This window comes from Loxodonta africana, chromosome 8, assembly GCF_030014295.1.
Source record: "Loxodonta africana isolate mLoxAfr1 chromosome 8, mLoxAfr1.hap2, whole genome shotgun sequence".
In the NCBI taxonomy this organism is placed as follows: domain Eukaryota; kingdom Metazoa; phylum Chordata; class Mammalia; order Proboscidea; family Elephantidae; genus Loxodonta; species Loxodonta africana.
In genome coordinates this window covers 62298927-62320513 of record NC_087349.1, presented here as the reverse complement: position 1 = coordinate 62320513, position 21587 = coordinate 62298927, and the positions used below count along the sequence as shown (strand labels likewise).

The window sequence follows — 21587 nt, the reverse complement described above, 5'->3', positions numbered from 1 at the left end:
CATGTTTTATACTGTTAAATTTTCACCAGTTATGTAACCAGTAATAGTTATTTTATTTTTATATGGATTTTGTTTAGGCTGCAATGTTTAGCTTTTGTAACTCTTTACTCTTGCCGTCTTAAGTTCATTTCTGTGTTTAATGGCATACTTGCTGAGAAATTTAGCATGTGAAAAGCAGGTTTTTGATTTTTTTTTTTTTTTAACAGCTTCATATTGAAGCTGAGATTTACCATAAACAAATTGAGTGGCAGGCCTGGTATGCTGTGTCTTGTTACATAAACTATTGCCAGAATCTTAGTAAATACAGTGTTTTAAAAGTTTGTTGTCTTTGTATATTAATAACATTATGACAAGTTAAATAATTACATTGCTCTTCCTATGTCATATTTTACTAAGAATTTGTGCCTCATATCTCTTGCTGAATTGTTTACTAGTAATGTTCAAAGGAATTGATAAATCATTTTACTTTACATTTTTATATAACCAGGTAACATGAAATATTATAATTTGATATAACCAGTTATGCCTGTTACAGAGGGTGTGGTGATTATAATGGTATATGCACAAAAAGATTTTGGCATGACAAGAGGCTGAATAAATAGCTATTTTACTTAAAAATAGCTTTGTTCTTATGTCACCTCCCTTTGGGATCACAAGTAAAGTTATAAAGATGATAAACACTACTAGGTGTTAAGTTGTACGTAAGTCATGTCTCCAAGTTTTAGCAGTAGAAATAACATATTTTTAGTAAGATTCTTTAAATTTTATGCTTAAAGCTTCATATATTTATCTGTTTCCTAATAAAAGATTGTATGTTCTTGAGTATGTAACAAATTTGAGGGACATTTTGTGTCCAAAAGAAAGTTTCTCAGAATTGTTTTTCATGAAAATGCTAAAAGATAAGTTTTATCAGGTTATTTGTAGATCAGTTTCACTGTGCACATAAAAGTGAATCCTTGCAGACTGGTCCGGTGTATGATGGTTAAGTCCTACTAGAAGCAACCATTCATTTTATTAGACTGGAGAAGAAGGTAATCTAGCAAAACATTTTATTCTTTCCAGGCACTGTTAACTGTCTGGAAAACACCTTGTTCCTCTGATTATAGCCATAACAGTCCTCCAGCAGGGTACGGAAAGAAAATTCGACAGGTTATCGATTCATTCCAAAGTTATTACAAGCAAGTAATAACATCTCTTACTTTGTCCCCCCACCAAGCCATCCTTTTTCCTGAATAACTTTACTACCAGTTTTATAAACACAAAAACCTGTTGCTGTTATGTCCATTCCGACTCAGAGCAACCCTGTAGGACAGAGTAGAACTGTCCCGTAGGGTTTCCAGGGCTGTAATCCTTACGGAAGCAGACTGCCACATCTTCCTCCTGTGGAGCAGCTGGTGGGTTTGAACTTTTGATTTAGCAGCTGAGCACTTAACCGCTGTGCCACCTGGGCTCCTGCTTTTATAAACACAAGGCATGCTATTTGAATATTGATGCTAGGCAGGGGAATGCCAAGAAAATTGATTCATGTCTGGATATAAAAGTCGCCTTTATAGTAATGTCTTGGATTTCTTTGGCTACCCTGTAGCATAGTTAAGTGTTTTAGGTACCATAAGATTGTCCTGAATTTATTTTATCGAAGGTACAGATTCACATCCCTTTAATCAAGATGTGCTAAAAGCCTGTTGCCGAATTTTCTTTCATTTTATGGAGAACAATAGACTAACCTCAGAGAAACTAAGTGAGAATGGCCATTCTTCAGACTTAAATGGTAGGTTTCACAGTTTTAAAAAATTACCAGTTTTCAATTTAAAATCTGTAAACACTCATCTGGTATTTCCTTAAGATGCCATCGAGTTGATTTTCAACTCATAGCTTCCCCGTGTGACAGAGCAGAACTGCCCCATGGGGTTTTTCTAGACTCATCTTTATGGGAACAGACTGCCAAGGTTTTCCCACAGAACCCCTGGCGGGTTTGAACCGCCGACTTTCCAGTTAGCAGCCGAGTGCTTAACCAGACTAGTATTTAGTCCCCCCAAAAAATATAGATGTTGGAATTGCTGTAATATTGCAGATTACAGTAACCTTAATAAAATTACAGCATTTATTCTAGGTGGTAGCAACAATTGTTGCGTATTTTTTGTTACTGAGAACCTTCTGTGTCTGGTTGCTGGGAGGTTGCCATGGTAACATTCTGTGTTGGGTAGGGAGTGATGAGCTGTGGAATCAGTGGCAACCCAGGAAGCTCAGGCTTGGAGCTAGGCTGTCTGGGAAGTCTGCGGTGTGTTGGCATCACACCCAACATGGACCAGAAGGCTCTGAAGAAACTGGTGGAATCCATTAGTAAAACTGTCAGGAGCTGTAAGTACTAACTAGACATCCAGCACTACCTGAACATACTTATTTAATCAGATACAAACGTTGGTAGACGTCAGTAAGTGTTTTTGCAACCCTAAAATAACTAGTTCCTATCTAATATTTTGGCCATTTTAAAAGTAGATAAGCAAGAGAACAATTATGCTGTACTTACACAGAAAACTTGTAATCATCAATGTCCTAAAATATATTCGGGTATGTGAGAAGACTAGCTTGAGGATTTTGAGGGCATCTTAAATGCCAAAGGGTTATCAGTCAACCAAGAACTAATTTTATTATAGTATGAAATTCAAATTTAATAAAAATTTTCATAAAGGTTTGCTCTGACCAGATCCCTGAGTTCTCTAGCCTCCCAGACTGTTTTCACACAAAACCCATACTGGCAAATGGGTACTTCTAGGGGTTAACAGAGATACATAAGATACTTCAGGTGTTGAAGAAACAGTACGGTGTTTGCACATGGCAAGTGTTCAGTATTTTTTGCAGCTAATCAAATTTAACAGGTCTTTAAAAGTTATCTTGCAAATTTTGTTTCTCAAATGTGACCACAAGCAATCCTGACAGTTTTCAGAGAATCTGTTTTCAGACCTAAAGGAAGGAGCTTTATATCAGCAACTGCTCCACAGCTTCCTTATTGGCTACTCCCATTTTTCCATGTGTGACCTTGGGGGGATAGGTACCGCCTCATCGGGGAATCTCATGTTAGACTTAATTCCGTTTTCTCTTATTCCAGTTGGGCTTTAAACTTAACTTGGTTCCTCAAGCTCTTAAGGGCCTGTTTTCCAATCCTGATATCATGTATCCCTTAAATTGTATAGTTAGAACGCTCCTGCAGACTAGCCAGTACTGAATGTAATAAGAAATATCTGCTGTCATTTGCTGCTTTCTAACACAGCCTGGCTTTTATAACATTCAGAAGGAACTTTGCATACTTTCAAAGTCTAACACCTTTCCCAATCCTAACAAAATGATGTTTAGGGGTATCTGCTACCCCTAAGTGTGTTTGACTTCATAGTTTGCTGTGTTTGAAAGCAATTCCTTAAAATAGTCTATGGGTGTGAGTATGTAATACTTGATCAGGACCATGTCTTACACAGTCTACTGCAAAATAGATGTTTGTAATTATTGTTTGAAAAAGGAATGAGTGGCAGTTTTCCTCCATTTTTCCAAAGCATTAGACACTTGTGATCAAAAGTTCAGACCCTGAACACTTAAACATAGCAGTTTACTCAATATCCTACACCAGTGTAACCAGATTGTTTTTTTTTTTTTAAACTGGACTATTTTACATGTGCCTGTTTTAGAATGTTTTATATTCTAGAGCTAGTATAACTTCTACCCATTGATTTCATATGCTCTCTAAAGTTACACTGTCCAGCATAGTAGCCACTAGCCATGTGCCGCTGTTTAAAATTACGTTAAGATTAAATAAAATGTAAAATTCAGTTTCTTGGTCACTCTAGCCATGTTTCAGGTGCTACCAAATTGAATGGCTGATAACAGAACATTTCCATCATCTCAGAAAATTTCCATCATCTCAGAAAGTTTCTATCATCTCAGAAAGTTCTATTGGACGGTGCTGCTGTAGAGTTACACGAAATAAATCTAACCCCTTTACCAAAGGCTGTTAGCTGCTGTGGAGTCGGCCTCCGACTCATGGCAACCCCAGGCACTGTGGAATGAAATGTTGCCCAGTCCTGCATCATCTCTGTGATCGGTTGTGAATCAGACTATTGTGATCCATAGGGTTTTCATTGGCTGAATTTTGGAAGTAAATTGCCAGGCATTTCTTCCTAGTCTGTCTTAGTCTGGAAGCTTCGCTGAAACCTGTTCAGCATCATAGCAACACACAAGCCCCCCCTGACAGCTGGGTAGTGGCTGTGCATGAGGTCCATTAATGTAGTAAGGGAGGCAGGTAAATATCTCAGGATAATAAAGGCAATTGTGAAAGTAGTACAGGCTATAGAGAAGGGGCTAAAGGTAGATACTTCAAAAGAGGTGGTGTCTGAGATGGCTTAGGAACATGAATTGTTGAGGGAACTGTATATAAATATAGGAAACATGGTAGTGTCTTAGAAGACTGGTGGTATTTTGGTATTGCTGGAATGTAAGGAATGGGCAGAGATTCAAGAGGCAAAGGCTGGCTAGTAGAAGGCCTTGTATTCATTCCGTGTTGAGGAGCTTGTACTCTTTTTCCTGTAGGCTATGGAGGTATTGCAAAGTGTTTAGAGCACCCCCTTAGGCAGCAGCATGAAGAAAGAGCTGAAATAACTCTCCACGGAGTGGACTATATGGAGGTGCAATCCGTGCAGTCTCACAGGGCCCCATGCTTGGTGTAGTAGTTTGCTGTCATTGACTTTAACACTTTTTGAAGGGATCTGCATATTCATTTTGCACTGGGCACGAGAAGGTATGTAACCAGGCTTGGTTATGTACCTCTTATTCAAAGAATGGTAAGAGTATCTCCACCTTCAGAATCACCTAAAGGTTTGTGTTGGAAATGTGGATTCCTGGTTACCATGCTAGACTTACTAAAAATTCCCTGGAAGTTAGGTCAAGGATCCAAATTTCTGACTACAAGTATTCTCAGACACACTGAAGTTTGAGGACTCCTGACCTAAGTTGTTTTTGCCACGTGAAATGAGGTCTATCAGCTTCATATCGATCCCAACTTGACTGATACTGAGCAGGGAAGCAACCTCGTCTTTTTCCCATGTACCGTCGTTTAGCCTTAAAATTTTAATGCTTATGTAGAACAGTGGCTTTTTTTTTTTTTTTTTAAGCTAAGTGCAGAATTTTAAAACTATTTCTAGTAAATTTCATGTTCAACTGATCGTTTTGGTGTCTAGAGGTGATTTTGGATCCTGACTCATCCAGAATATTCCTTAACCTCTCCAACATGAAGTACTCTAATTCTGACATGTGTTCCAGTTTGCACATGGTTGATAAATATGTTTATCACTGTATTTATTCAACAAACCATTACTGAGAGCCTACCATTGTGCTAGGCACTACCAGATATTGAGTAGATATTAACATGTTAAGGAGCACCTTTAGAATAAAAGTGCTCCATCTGCTATGTCTGTAACTTTCTAGTCCACGTTTTTATATTTTGTCTATAAGAATGGCATGAGATTGTATCAGATGCCTTGATAAAACCCAGAATACTTTGTGAACTGCATTTCTCTGATCCACTCCTTACAGAGAGAGGAAATACAATATGATTTGCCTTTGTGAATTCACGAGCCCCTCTTCCTGAGCATTCATGAGTTTTTAATACAATTGATCATCTCTCCTGACACTTAACCCAGTACCACCTCTAAGTCCACTAGTCCAATGTTTGTCATTTACTTTTTTTCTGAGACAAAATAACATCGACTAATATGTGTGTATAAATAGATTTTAGTATACATGCATATTTCCTATCTCTGAGAGGGCCTACAGACAGTAACATCAAACACACAAGTTCCCAGACCTTCATTTTTAAAACCATTCTCCAGTAAAAAGAACTAGGACTCCTTGGAGAAATAGCTGAGCAGGGGAAAGGCAAGATGAGCCTGGAAACATGGTGCCAGAAAGCAAGGAAGTGTGCAAAAAGATAGGGGTATATCAAAGACACAGGAGCCAACTTGAAAACTTCCAATGCCAAACCAAAACAAACCTATTGCCACCAAGTCGATTCCAAAAGTTGGGATGATAAGCAAGAGAATAACATAATATTGGAATATAACCTGTAGTAAAAACAAATGGCCATGAGTTCATACTGATACAAATGATTGAATAAGTAAATGGAGGAAAAGGTCATACCTTATAGAAGAATCCCAAGTAATAATATATAGATACCCCTCCGAGGAAGTAGAGTGTGGGCTGGACTTAATGACTCACATCTAAAGAATAGATTGTGGAAAGGGAAAAGTAGTATAGTAGAGAAATTTGGTAGACTCTACCTTAACCAAGTGATCGAAGTTAACATCACCAGTGATTAGGCATGTTCTGTATCCCCTGATAGGATGTGATGAAAATGGCATTTTACCTCTATGGTATTCTTCCCCAAAACACATAACTACTGACTAATCCTGAGAAAAAATCAGGCAAACCCAAATGGAGGAGCATTCTACCAGACACCTGACCAGTACTCCTCAAAATTTATCATGGTTATGAAAAACCTGGAAAGACTGAAAACTCAAAGATTGGAGAAGATTCTGGGTTGGGTCCTGGAACAACAAAAAAATGGACACTAGGGGAAAAACTGGTGCAGCCTGAGTAAAGTTTGTGGTTTAGTTAACAGTGGTGTACCAATGTTAAATTTATTAGTTTTCACAAATGTGCCACGGTTATGTAAGATGTTAACATACGAATATTCTGTGTACTATTTTGGCATCTCTCTGTAAATCTAAAATTCTTCCGAAATTAAAAGTTCAGTTAAAACAATAATATGAGTTCATCTCAAGCATCTCAGTGCCATTTCAATTACCCATGATTTCCCAAATACCATTTATGATGGTTAGATAAAATGAGATGTGAACTACATGGATAAAACTCAAAGGTCTGGGCCAAGGCCTTTAATCTGCTATTTAACAAGTGTGGGATGGTGGAGAGGTGATTGAGTCTCATACAGATGACTCAAAGATCACACCATGAGAAGCACAGCTCCAATAAATGTTAATCCTCTGACCAGGTGTATAAGGCTCCCATCTTCAACCTGTTTTTCACTTCCATCTCATTGCTATGCTCCCAATAAGGCATGGTCATCCTCACCTCAATTTCACGTCTTTTCTTTACTCATGTTCTCTCCTCCTGGGATTTTCCACTTTTTTACCATCTCCAGCACAGTCCGTCTTACATAAATACTATGAATCTTTTAAGGCCCAGTTCAAAATCTGAAAATGGCCTGGCTTCTCTTTCCCATACTGATTTCTATCCGTGTGGCTATGGTGGTGACCTTTATAGTACATAATTTGTCAATTATATCTATAACTGTCTTATGGGGCTTCTTAACCCATTACTGTCGAATCAATTCCGATGCATAGCCACCCTATAGGACAGGGTAGAACTGCCCCATACAGTTTCCAAGGAGTGCCAGGTGAATTTGAACTGCCAACTTTTGGGTTAGCAGCCGTAGCTCTTAACCACTACACCACCAGGGTTTCCTGGGACTTCATAGGAGGCCCACTTTATGTGTAAACTTTAAGTAACAAATTTATGCCGTACTTTCTGTATCGACAGAGCACATAGTGTCATAGGAACAAAATAGCTGCTGAGTAAAATGGATTGGGTTGAAAAACTCAGTAGTTAAGTCCTAGTTGTATTTATGTCTTTTCATTTTACAGTCAAAAAAAGTGAAATTGAGTGTCTCATAAGGCTTTTTCACAGCTTGGTGAAAGGAACTGATGGAAGACTTAATAAGATTGGGCTAGATCGCAGTGCATTTCAAGATATCCTACACAGCATATTCGGAATGACTGATGATATGCTGATGGATAGGGGTAAGAACTCATAAGAGACTGAAATGGGCCAAAGGGAGATATGGCAAATAAATATTACCTGTGGCTGTGTATGTGCTTGATTTCCATCAAAGATTCAGCTTTTTCAATGCCAAACTAGAAAGGCATAGTTGCTAGTGCTGCCAATATAAACCAGTAGTTTGTAGTGAGGATGTTTCTTAAAAGCTCACTCAGAATTTCGTAGCTATGAACTAAATAAGCTAGCAGTATTGTTTTTTTAAAAGATAAGCACGTAGCACTTACAAGCTATACCAAAACCAAAAACCAGACCCATTGCCAACTGAGTCGATTCCGACTCAACAACCCTATAGGACAGAGGAGAACTGCCCCATAGGGTTTCCAAGGAGCACCTGGTGGATTTGAACTGCTGACATTTTGGTTAGCAACCCTATCTCTTAACCACTATGCCACCAGGGTTTCCTCACACGCCATAGACATGTAAATTATTAAATGACTTCACTTTCCTCATAAAGATGAAAAATATATCAGTCAGTACAAAAAAAAACATTGAAAAAAAATTTTTTACATGTTTAAAATAGGAAATTAATGTGATTTAGTTGATTTTATAATGAATTTTTAAAATGTACAGCTTGGTAAGTTTTAACATGTATACACCCATGAACCATGACCCCAGTCAAAATAATTAACATATCCATCACCCCCAAGAGTAAGTATTTTAACTTATTTACCAGAAAATACTAAGATTTCATTGGTAATATTTAAAATAATTATTGTAGTAATTTAACATTAACTAGGCATAATGCAAACTCTAGAATTTTTGCCACTCTTTTTAGAATAAAATTAATACCACATTGATCAACTCCTCTGTTGGTCTTGGTGTATAGTAACTGTATGAAAGATACAAATGAAGTTCATCATTGTTAATGGAGAATGACTGTAAACATACTCCTTTCAAAAAGTTTGGTTCATTCAAGAAAGACTGCCAGAACCTTTTCCCCTTTCAACTGGAGAAAAAGTTTTTCTATCTGCATACATACTACTGAGTTATAAAATGACTCTAAATTACAATGCACATACACATTCTTTTTGTTTCAGTGTTTTTTGCATTTGACAAAGACAATGATAGCCGCATAAATGTAAATGAATGGGTTAAAGGATTATCAGTGTTTCTTCGAGGGACTTTTGAAGAAAAGCTGAAGTGTAAGATTTCTATATGTGATTACTGGCTTTATTGTCAATTTTTTATTTAGTGAATGCTTAAATATTTAAGAATTGTGAAATCAGTGTGTCTTCTATAGCAACCTCGAAAAAATGTTTCATGACTGCTTAAAAGCAGATGAAATGAGTGGCCCAATTGTAGGGTCACAGGGGGGAGTCCCCAGCCCCAGACTCCTCAAGCATTTCCTTCACTGGTTCTGTAATGCCCAAATGTCACCCGGATGGGCCTTTGGCTTAAGGCCTAGTCTAAGGACAAGCGTCAGGGTGTACGCCAGTGGCTGAGGTTTCTGAGGCTGCTTCTGGGCTCGGCAGGAACCGGGCCTGGCTACCTGCTGAGGTTACAGGAAGAGAAGGAGCAGGACATATGTAGGCACCATTCCTTGTCTTTTCATCAAAGAAAATGTGTGGGATTGACACAAGAGGAGGTAAAACACATTAACCACTGGGTATTACTACCCCAGTGTGAGAGCTGGTTCTGATTAGTGAAGAGAGGGAAGAGAAAAAGGGACAAGAAAGTTGATGACAACCGGAGCCCAAAGGGAGAATGACTATAAATGAAGCTTCCTACAGGAAGGGAAAGTTAGGAATTCCAAAGACCAAAAAAAAAATTCACAATTTTTCCTAGGCATAGCTTTGGCCTCACCTCACTGTTTAATTGGTGTGATGTGTGTTTCCCATCCTTTACACCTCTAGTGTCAGGATCTGAGAATAGAATAGGAATGATTTTAAATAGCAGTTTTCAAGAGAACAAATTGTCTTATTAAGGTGTCAAATTGTTTAAGACTGCACTGTAAGATTTCTGTGTACCTATACTGCAAAATTTTATCTCATTCTTTCACTTGAATTTGAAGTGGAGCATTGAAAATGATCTCTGAATTAAATCCACATTTAAAAAATGATAGCAACATTTTTTCAAAATCATTTTTTCTGACATTTATGAATTTTTAGTCTTTTTTTTTTCCTTAAGTTCTTTCCTCTGGTGCTATTTTTTATGGAGTAACACTCAAATATAGTTTCTGCTTAAGTGTGCTGCAGTGTTCTTATACAAAAGTCTCCCTGAGAAGTTAAAAGCTAAGTTTCATGGATGTAAATTCTTTGTAGTAATACTATTACTCTGTGAAAGTGCTTGTGATACTCAGTGCAACTGTACTTGGTTTAATAGCATCATGCTATCAAGAAAGTTTTCTTACTCTACTCTCACTTCCTAAAAATGTTTCATAAAAACTTGTTGCTGTTGAGTCGATTCCAACTCATAGCGACCCTGTAGGACAGAGTAGGACTGCCTCACAGAGTTTCCAAGGAGCACCTGGTAGATTTGAACTGCCAAGCATTTGGTTAGCAGTTGTAGCACTTAGCCACTATGCCACCAGGGTTTCCAAAAATGTTTCATATACATTGAAAATATGTTAGAGGAAATATTTCTGGTGGGCTTGTGTTGCAAACTCATATGTATGTTATAAGTTGGGGAAACTCAACAGACACAGCTAATCTGTTACTCTGGAGTTTTATTGCTGGCTCTATTGCATTTGCTAAACCATTTAAGTAGACCACAGACTCCATGAGAGCTCCTTCCCTGTCATATTCCCAGGATGTGAATAAGAACATTTGTTGGGTGAGTGAGTGAACTGTGGTAGAGGTTACATAGTGAAATGGAAGTCACCTCCAGGGAAAGATTATTTGATAATTTTGGATTGTGCAGAGGAGTAGGCCCCCAGGAGATGATGGACTCTCCTCCTAAATACAGTTGACACCTGTCAGAGGTGGAACTGGACGGGACTGCCATGTTTTTCCAGGTTGCACAAGTTTTCCACCTTTGACAGGGTGCAGTCTTAACACGGAAACCCTGGTAGCATAGTGGTTAAGTGCTACGGCTGCTAACCAAAAGGTCAGCAGCTTGAGTCCGCCAGGTGCTCCTTGGAAATTCTATGGGGCAGTTCTACTCTGCCCTATAGGGTTGCTATGAGTCAGAATCAACTCGACCGCTGTGGGTTTGGGTTTTTTTTGTTTTGTTTTAGTCTCAACACTTTTCTATTGCTCTCTTTAGTCAGAAATACTAGAGTTTTCCTTCTCTGACAGGTTTCCACCTTACACAGGTTCTGGCTTCCTCAGGTTTTACTGTATACTGAAAAATGTTGTCAGTGATATAGTGAAGTATGTACTTCTATTTTTGCACTCTGTGTAAGAGAATCATAATATTGGTTACTCTATATATAAAAAAATAGAGCAACCAATATTATGATTCTCTAAAAAATACACATGCATACATATACTTGTGTATATGTATTGTGTAATCAAAGGCTTCAAAAATACCTCCTTTATTTTAGCTTCATAACATTTTTAAACCCTCTCTATCAAAAACCAGATATTATAAGCCTTTATTTCTACATCTCTAGCGGTATTTAATCTTGTGGAAAAAAATACAATAAAGGGTGCTTTTCTAAATTTGCTGTACCATATAGCAGATTAAACTAGCAATTGTATAGTGTATAATTTGTTTTTATCCTTTGTTACCATATATTGAAATAACTAAGACTAATGACATTTTAACTGGTCTTATGAAAGTCCTAAAACTTCTTATTCTTTGAAAAGTCTGTTTTGAAGTTTATTATTTGAATGGTGATGGTTACATTTCTCGAGAGGAAATATTTGACATGTTGAAGAACAGTCTGCACCAACAGTCATCTGAAGAAGAGGCTGATGAAGGAATAAAAGAATTAGTAGAAATAACAATGAAGAAAATGGTAAGAATGAAAACTTGTAATACATTCATCACATGGATGTTGTATGAATCTAAAAATGAAGACATGGTTTATTTTCCTCCGCAGTATATGTAATCTTTATAAGGGCAGGAGTTTTATTGATTTTTGTTCTCTGTTTTATCCAGTGCCTAGAAGAGTGCTTGATTCATAGTGGGTGCTCAATAAATATTTCTTGAATTGCTGGCTGATTGAATGAATCGAATGAATGTTGATTTTATTATTTTAAAATAGTTCACCATCAGTAAAACCTTATTAATTTGAGGGGAGGTCAGATTCAATTCGTGTAAAATCAGGTGTTACCATAGTCTCTCTTCATACTTCACCCCTCCAATCCATCGAAACACTCATTATAACAAAATAATAAAAATCACTGCCCCATGACAGAGTGCTCACTAGATGCCAAGCCCTTCTGAAGAGCTTTAATGTATGGATTCATTTTATCCTCAAAAAAACCCCTATGTAGTTGAAACTGTTATCTCCATTTGCAGGTAAGAAAACTACAGATAGGTTAAGTAATTTATCCAAGTTCACACTAGAAAATTGGGTGCAGAATTCATCTTTAAAGAAAATCTACAGTACCTCTATATTATCAGTGTAGTTATTTCTGTCCCTTTTTTTATTATGACCCTAAATTACATACCAGTGAGGTTTTGTGTCAAGGGCAGCCAGCCCCAGCTCACCTCTGGAGTTCAGGAAAAAACAAAGATGGTGGGGGCTGCTTCCTCAGTGTCAGATTTAGCTCACTCAGGCTCCTTCAGTTAGAAGTACTCTCACTAGCCACTTTAGGGCTGAGGGCAGACTTGTTGAATGATAGTATGTTCCTCAGTCCATCCACTCATCCCTTCTTGTTTGAAAGGCAATGTTACGGAATGAACATTTTTCTGACAATTATTCAAACCTTTCTCTAGATTGTACTCTCAGCAACCCTGATGTGGTTATGCCCAGAACTTAAAAAACAAGAACCCATCAAATCAAATCCAAATTCAATTAAGTAAAGGCATTCATAAGGTTACCTCCCCCTGCCCCCCAACCCCACATATCCTATTTAATCTCCCATAGTTCTTGTCATGACTGCTTCACTCCAGGCAGATCTTACTTACACCTCTACTTATTCTCCTAACTCAAGTTGGGCCACTCTTCTGCATTTCTCCCACCTCGCCACCTACCCAGATCCCAAACCACCTTAACGACCCAGCAGTGGTGTGCAAGGCTCTGTCTCATGACTCTAGTCCATCCTGAACTCTTACTGCTATTACTCCAAGTGCCTTCCTCCTTCTCAGAGCAACTTCATGTTTATCCTTTATATATGAACTCCCAAGAGATACTTTGATGAACAAGTTCTACTAAAAATTAAGTCTGAAAATTATTGCCCTAATGTACTTATCACAAAAATAGCAAATGGGTTTTCTATAGTATGAAAGTCCTTTATAGACAGGGCTATACATTGAAGATAATCCATGTATGCCTATTAGGACAATAAGAATAAAGTCAGTGGTCTCCATAAATAAATACCTTTTGATTTACGTTAAAAAAAAAAAAATTGCTATTGAGTCAATTCTGACTCATAGCGACCCTATTGGACAGGGTAGTGCTGTCCCACAGTTTCCAAAGAGCACCTGGTGGATTCAAACTGCCAACCTTTTGGTTAGTAGCCATAGCACTTAATCACTATGCGATCAGGGTTTCCTTATGTAAACAGTGCCTGCAAAAATGTGATCTTTTTTTTTTATCGGCAAAACTTTTTCATCTAGACAGCTACTTTCCATGCAAAATTAAAAACTACATTGTCATTTACCAAGAAATCATCTTCCTCTCTAGGATTATGACAACGATGGCAAGATATCTTTTGCAGACTTTGAAAGAGCAGTAAAAGATGACAGGCTTTTGCTGGAGGTGTTTGGACCATGTTTACCAGAAGCACAGGTAGTTAGAAATGCCAACCACCAAATAAGTTGAGGGAAAATAATAAGCAACTTTATAACCATAAGGGTCAGGAAAGTCGTACTTGCTGGACACTTAACGTCTGTTGTTTAGATGAAGTCCGGCAACCATGAAGGGCTCGTCCCCACCCTAACATTTGTGCCCCTAAGACACTAAACCAAAAAAACCCATTGCCATTGAGCCAATTCCGATTCATAGTGACCCTAACAACTATTTACATTTGGTAAGCTTTTTTTGAGCCTTTCACCTCTCCAGCCACATACAATTCCTGATTTTTAAGTATGACTTTTTTCCAAAACCAAAACTCATGGATAGAACATTGAAAAATGAGTCATCTAGTTACCATAAAGTGGACTCAGCAAGTAGCTACTATCAGCTTCTAGGAGAACATTTGATCCCTTTCAACCCAAATGCTGTGAAGAATAAAATTTTGCACACGTGTATAGTATTTGACTTGTGCTCATGAAGGTTTTTCGTGTATGAGGCTGACCAAAGTTTTCTTACCTGGAAGGGCCAGCCTAATAGTTTATTTGGCCCAGAAAATGTCTTTCCTTATTTTTCCTTTGATCAACTGCACTTTGCAAAAGCATCTGATACAAGCAGAAACTTCAGCTCCCTTCTCTAACTTATCCCACTGTAGTTTATTCCCTAAATAGAATTTTAATTCTGTCTGGAAACATGGTAGGAAGTGCGGTATGAAAGGGAGACTTCTAAGCTTAAGAGACCATGTGGCTGCAATCATACAGAATAAGGGACTGGATACGATAACTGCTTAGGATGGAAAAACCAACAGTTCTTCAGCTGTTCCCAGAGAGTTCATCTGCAGCCAAGTTATCCTGGGCCTTGCTGTTCAGTGTTCTCCGTGCATCAGCAGCACTAGCACCACCTGTGACCTTGTGAGAAAGCAGATCTTAGGCCCCAGCCAAGATACTTTAACAAGATTCTGAGGTGATAGTACCTTAAAGTCTGAGAAGCCCTGATACAGACACTTGCTCCTTCCAATTCTATGCTTAGAACTCTAATCTATCTTTTGCCCGAGATTTCAGGAAAAATATATTTATTTCCAGTTAGCTCACATGCAAGTAGGGCCAACCTCCTTCCTGAAACTTCTTTTAGTACCATCTACCGCCCAGTGTCATCCTACCAAGTGCGTATCAGTGTCATCCTACCAAGTGCGTATCAGTAGGTCATGATAACTGAAATTGAGCCTCATTAACTTTTCTAGTAACTAATATGTCTAAATTCAATCCACTAGGCAAAAGGCACTTAAGAATAGAAGAAAGACATTTATGGGCCTTCTCAAGTTACTCCGATTAAAAAAAAAATGGAAATAGCCTGGACGCACTTGGATTTCCAATTATGTGGTCCACTGACTGAAAAAAACAAAACAAAACGTAGATGTGCCAAAAGTACTGATAGGGGTCTAGCATTTACAAGTACGGATGTTTTTGGGCGGGGGGGAAGGGCATAGATCAAGTAAATTCTTAGAATTTAAAGCATATAAAATTCTATTTCATCTTTAATAGTCTATTATTAACTTTTTTTTTAACTTTACAGAAGTGTCTTGATTTTGAAGTCCTGGCATTCAGAAATATCCTGACTTCCGGTTTTTGAATGTGAATCACAGGCCTCTTTCCACTTAACTATAGATCTTGAAGAGTTTTTCCACATCATTAAGAAAATCAGAAACAGATCCTGCTGCCTATCTTTATTTATAGTGTAAAGACCTGTATATGATTCAGTTAATTTACATGCAGTTATTGTAACGTGAGATGTAATGTTATATAACGATTTTAAAGTATGTATCAGAACATGTAAACAAGGAATGACAAACTAATTTTAAAAGATGATACTGTATTAGAAAAACAGCTTGAATGAAATTACTAAGAGTGCATTAAAAAATACCAGCAGTAAAGTCTCTTTAAAAATTAAAATGACAGATTAAAAATAAAAGTATTCCCTTTAGAAAGTATTAATTTGCTGCTGGTATTCTATATTCTTCTTCTTTGTTTTAATGGATGACTTGTAGGCACATCTTTCAGTGTGTCTTCTGAAGGCTTTGGCACAGGTGAAATTACCTAGTTTGAAAAAAAGAAAACCACCAAAACTTAGTTCTTACTGTACAAGAGTAGATAAGCCACTAGAAGAGGCAGAATGTGTATCCACTAGTTCAATCCTGGCCATCACATTTGAGAGAGTTCACCCACAGATCAAAGCTTTCTGTCCAAACACTGATGGAGTAAAATTTCTAAAGCCATTTACCAAGAAAAAAATTTTGAGGGGAGAAAAGTGAACACATGCTCCAATATTTGATAACTCTGAAGTCACTTGTTTTATGGGTATAGATATATATATCCTGATTATGTATAACCTGAAACATTGTTAATGTTTGATATGTTTAAAAACAAGGAGGCTTGAGAGGGAGAAATGAAAATTTTGAAGAACTGAAAACAGTTTAATCCTTCACTTTTTTAGGGAAAAATGAAAGCCAAAACACATCATCAGTGAGGGTGGACAATAAGTCAAAGCAGAGTAAGACAGTCTTCACTTAAAATGGGAAATTATTAGAAACTGTAGTAAACTGTATTTAGTATTTCTTTTTCTTGTTCTATCATTTTTACCTCGAAAATGCTGGCCACTCTGGCTGAGATAGCTCTGTATCTATGCCTTGCTTCAGCAGTATCTGAAGGTAATGAGGGTACCAGCATGAGGCTTAAGTATAGAAATTATGCCCATGGATTTTTATTATTATAAAACAACCCTTCATCCTTAGTAATTGTCAGGTAAAAATTTTACATAAAAAAGTGAAACTACCTTAAACCCCCCAAAACCCACAAACCCATTGCCATCAAGTCGATTCCAACTCATAGCAACCCTGTAAGACAGAGCAGAACTGCCCCATAGGTTTTCCATGGAGCAGGTGGTAGATTTGAACTGCTGACCTTCTGGTTAGCAGCCAAGCTCTTAACCATGCCACCAGGGCTCCAAAACTGTCTTCCAGCCAAAACACAAACCCACTGGCATCGAGTCAATTCCGACTCATAGCAACCCTATGGGACAGAGTAGAACTGCCCCATAGAGTTTCCAAGGACCACCAGGTGGATCTGGACTGCTGACCTTTTGGTTAGCAGCTGTAGCACTTAACCACTACGCACCTAGGGTTTCCAAAAATACCTTAGCCTCCCTTAAATCACATTGTAAAATAGATGTACAACTGAGTGAAAAGCACTTTGAGTAGTGTTTCCCACCCATTTTATGATTTCTAAAAGGCCCACTTCCCCAACCCCACAAAAAGGAGCCCTTCAAAAACCAACTCAAATATTAACTTTCACTTGTGCTTAGGGAAAGTGATTGTGTAAATAATGTTAAAAGTGACTACATAAATAGCACAATCTAGTTCTAATCTCTTTAGTTGAAACACAGACCTTAAAGCCCAATGTTTAAAAAATCTCTCCTTCTCTGGCTTTCTCACTGAAACAAAGTCAGCATCTCCATGTACTTTCTAATAACTTTGAATTTAGGAGAAATATTTCTAATAATTTTCCTTTAATACAGATTAGATTAGAACCATCTGGGGAGCTTTAAAGAATGGAGGGGCTTGGGCTCCACCCTCAGAGATTGATTTAATTGAATGAAGCCACTGCCTGAAGATTTTATATCTAAAGTGATATAAAATATGTTCTATTTATTGGTTAAAGCAAGGGTTTAATGTTACCAAAACAAATAAACTGGTCAGATTCAGTTAATTCAACAGAGAGAACTGTAGAAAAATACATCAAAAAAAACTAAAATGTAGGAAAAAAATTTTACAATACCACAGTTCCCAGAAATAATTCTCCATTTACTTGTTAGTTTTAAAACTAAATCAACTCTCAAGACAGTTATTAAAAATGACCTTACCTCTTTAAGTTTATCCCGAATTAAATCTGCAGTTGTATTCAACGAGTCATCGTGCATGTCTACTTTAGGTATGCCTGGTAATTTTGGTCCAATCATAACCTCATTACTACTGGTGCTTGTTTCAAGAAAAGTTCCAAGTCTACAATCGTTTTCTCTTCTTCTCTTCCGCTCTTGCAGCTGTGTTGTCCTAGGCATAAATCTGTCAATTGCCTCTGAAGGAGTAATAATCTTTTGTGCACCTGGACAGGCCACTGATGTTTGAAAAGTTTTCATCTGTATTTTCTGCAAAGAGTTATTGTAGTTACAATGCTCCACTGTTTCATCATGGTTTCTACCATCCTGAGAGGAGTTTGATGTTCTGTCCACATGCTCCCCTGATGAACACATACATTTTGAGGAGAAGTAACATAAAGGCAATTCACAAGAATAAGGATCTGAGTTCCCAGTAGAAGTGTTCCAAGCCGATGCACCAAACCCAGACGTCTCTGAGTGGAAGTTCTGCCTAACATCTCTCGTGTCTTTATGCTCTGTAACCAGTTTCTTCTTTGTCGTGTAATCATCTTTATGTTACAATTTAAAAGGTGGGTGGAAGGAAAACAGAAATGGTTCATTTATTGTTTTCATCATTCAGAAATGTATAATTTTTTAAAACAAATATTTATCATTTAAAAATAACTAACAAATACTATACTAAGAAATTTACTTCCTGAGCAGGCAATACATTCATGTGGTTTAAAAGCTGAAAAGGGTAGAAAGGTTTATAGTGTCAAGTTTCACACTTTCCTTGCTCCCCCCATCCAACTGCCAACCCCCAGAAGTAACACTATTCTTATTTTCCTATTCATTTATTCGGTATGTCTTACTTTTATACATGCAGTCTAGCCTACCTTCCCATCTCTTCCTCTCTCCTTCCAGCTAACGTCTACTACTTATTCAAAACGCAGGCACCTCTCACATCCTGTAGGAAATCTTCCATGAACCAACATGTCTCCTTTCCCAGCCCGGTTTACGTAAAGTGCTTCACAGAAGCCTGTGGCTTACAATTACTTAATATTGTGATTGTTTACTTGCCTCTCCTTCCATGGGAACTCCATGGTGGTATACCTAGTAGAGTATCTGACATATAGGAAGCGTTTAGTTAAACAGACTTTCCATACCTTTATTTTTAGTAGTTCTTATTATATAAGCCTTTCTCTCTTGTAACTTTTTTCTAGTTTCTTCAACTGTCTCAAATTCTGGAGCGTAGCAGACGTGAAGCAATCCACCAAAGAAACTCTGTTCATCCATTTTTCTCTTTGCTGTCCTAAACAAATACATGATAGCATGGTTTATTAATCAAGATTTAAGCTTAACTATTATACAATAGGTTGACCTAAAGAGCAAAGTCCACCTTTTGTTATGTGCCCACACCTCCTCTGGTTTGGAAATTAAGATGTGCTGCTTGTGGGTGGTACTAACCCTACTGATCCAGGACTGTGGTACATACTTTTGGTGACTTTTGCCGCCTCTTCCAATAGTGTTAACAGATTTTAAGCTATCCACATATACCCAGACTTCCTTTAGCCAATTTAGGATCTAGTTGGCTGGCCTGAGGTATGCAATCTGTAGCCATGAAATAGGGCTTTTATCTGTGTTAAGCTAAATAGCCCTTGAGAATCAGTTCATACCCAAACTAGCCTCTTTAGCACATTGTGTTCCTATAATCAGATTCATACATTAAAAAGTAGTTTAAAATATTGTAATAATAGGTACTGTAAATATAGTACTACTTCTGTGTCCAGGGATAACGATAAGAAACACTTACTGTTTACCACATGCCAGACAGTGTCCCCAGTGCTTCAAGTGAATTTACACCTCAAAACAACCCAATGGTGAATTAGCGGCACAGGGAGATTATATAGCTTGGCAAGGTCACACAGCTGGTTCAGTGGAGCTAATATGCAAATCCAGATGTCTAATCTAAAGTTCACTGCACTAAGTGCTGTAGAAGATGCAAAAGCTCTAAAAAACACCATGGGGTGCTGGCAAGATGGCTGGGAAATGAGATTACATAAAAGAGCAGCCTTAAAAGAATACATAATCCTATAGAATCAAGTGCTTTTGTGACATAGTATGAGTGCTATTGGTAGTACCGAAAAAATATCAACTGTTTTAGCCAGGGAAGAATGATTCTTGGAGCAGATTAGTGACAAGAGTAAGGGTCAACATGAAAAACAGATGAGGCATTTCATACTTCAGCCTTATTGGAGCAGAGAATTACACAGCAAGCTGGATAAGATGGGGTCAATCCACACACGGCCATAACAATAAGAACGTCGATAGTTAATGTTACTGCATTCTGAATAGGAGGTGCTATGCTAAGCGCTTTATATGAATTGTCTGATTTCATCCTGACCCAACCTCAAGAGATTTACAAATGGATTTTACAGAAGAGGAAAACAGGCTTAGAGAGGTTAAATAACTGGTCCAAAGTCATAAAAGCAGTGGGACTGGAAAATGTACTCCAAACCCAATTTCTCGCCTACTATACTACACTGTAAAAAATGGTTAAGCATGGAAATGACATGATGGGAGCAGTGTTTTGGTAAGGCTAACCTTTAATAAACTGTCCTTGGGTGGTACAAACAGTTAAACACTCAACTACCAGCCAAAAGGTTGGTGGTTCAAACCCACCCAGAGATGCTTCAGAGCACAGGCCTGGCCATCTGCTTCTGAAAGGTCACAGCCTTGAACACCCTGTGGAACAGTTCTAGTCTTCACACATGGGGTCTCCATGAGTCAGAGTTGACTTAGTGGCAATTAACAACCACCACCACAACAATAACCTTTAAGAAGACGGAAGGATGATATGAGAAATACAGGATTAGTTCAGGTAAGAATGAGGGAAATCTGAGGCCAGAGTGATAGCAATGGGAATGGAGGAAATAAGACATGGCTTAACTTGCATATTACCTTGCACTTTGTAAATTCAGAAATTTAATAAGATAAACTTCTGTGAAGTCTTCTGCTGGGTATTCATCTAGAGCATTATACTGTTCAATTGTACCATATAAGGCAAATCGCTCAACTAATTCCTTCATGGCTCCCACTGCTGGAACTCCTTGTATTAATAAATACCGAGATTCTAAATTGATTGTATATACCTAAAAGAAATGCAGATTCATTAAACATACTTCAAAAATAAGCCTAGAACAAACGTCCTAGTTTTTTTTAAACAGCTTTGAAAACATACTGTTCAGCACAGTTCGCAGAAAACATATAGAATCAGAAACTTTGCCACGTTCTGCATAAATAATTCACCCTACGTTTGAGGGCCTCGGACTAAAGCACACATCAGTCTACCTTCAGTCGACAATTTTTCCAGACGTTAGATCGGTAGAAGCGGTTCATGTTTCTGGGAAGATTCGCTCGACGAATATTTAAGTGCTTTCCACGTGCCGTGCACTGTTGAAGCACGGAAAATACAAGGAATAAAACAAAATCCTGCTCATGCAGAGCTAACGTCTTAGTGGTTGACTAAAAGAGAGCTTTGGTGCCTGCTTCGCGGTTACTCACACTCAACTCCAATGAGGGACGGACGTGACAACAGCCTTGTCAAGCCTTTATTTACACGCGCTAGGAAGGCGGAGCGAGCACACATACGTAAAGCTACCAAGATAGCGAAAAAAACAAAATTACTTTACCTTGACGGCGCGGGGCCGTCGCCCCTCCCGATACTTAGCCCGCGTGTCGCATACAGCCTTCTGGATATGATGTTCGAATAAGCTCCCAAGCTCCCCACTACTCGACGCCATGTCGTTAGCTTCGGCACTCGCAGAGAAGACAACATCCGCCTTGCTGACCTCCCTTTCATCCAATAAGAAAGCGGGATGCGTCAAGACGTGACCGGATTGGCTGGAGCATCGACAGTGTCGGCCATCGTTTCCTGCGA

The 21587-nt window shown here is 38.1% G+C and overlaps 2 protein-coding genes across 4 annotated transcripts; one reads left to right on the top strand and one right to left on the bottom strand.

Moving 5' to 3' along the window:
- Nucleotides 1–980: 980 nt before the first annotated feature.
- On the top strand, nt 981–15422 carry LOC100670027 (calaxin-like). 2 transcript variants are annotated; one of them, XM_023544427.2, is made up of 4 exons: nt 981–7859; nt 11646–11797; nt 13634–13738; nt 15314–15422. In XM_023544427.2, the coding sequence occupies exons 1-4, from the start codon at nt 7685–7687 to the stop codon at nt 15368–15370; spliced, it is 489 nt and encodes a 162-aa protein (XP_023400195.2). In that variant the 5' UTR covers nt 981–7684; the 3' UTR covers nt 15371–15422. The 2 variants fall into 2 exon arrangements, with proteins under 2 accessions (XP_023400195.2, XP_064146048.1); XM_064289978.1 differs by having other exon boundaries at nt 981–9038.
- Nucleotides 15423–15449: 27 nt separating this feature from the next.
- RBM48 (RNA binding motif protein 48) lies at nt 15450–21500 on the bottom strand. 2 transcript variants are annotated; one of them, XM_003407148.4, is made up of 5 exons: nt 21340–21482; nt 20609–20799; nt 18814–18959; nt 17657–18216; nt 15450–15834 (listed from the first exon to the last, which is right to left on the bottom strand). In XM_003407148.4, exons 1-5 carry the CDS (start codon nt 21448–21450, stop codon nt 15748–15750), a joined length of 1095 nt encoding a protein of 364 aa, XP_003407196.1. In that variant the 5' UTR covers nt 21451–21482; the 3' UTR covers nt 15450–15747. The 2 variants fall into 2 exon arrangements, with proteins under 2 accessions (XP_003407196.1, XP_064146047.1); XM_064289977.1 differs by lacking the exon at nt 20609–20799 and having other exon boundaries at nt 21340–21500.
- Nucleotides 21501–21587: the final 87 nt, after the last annotated feature.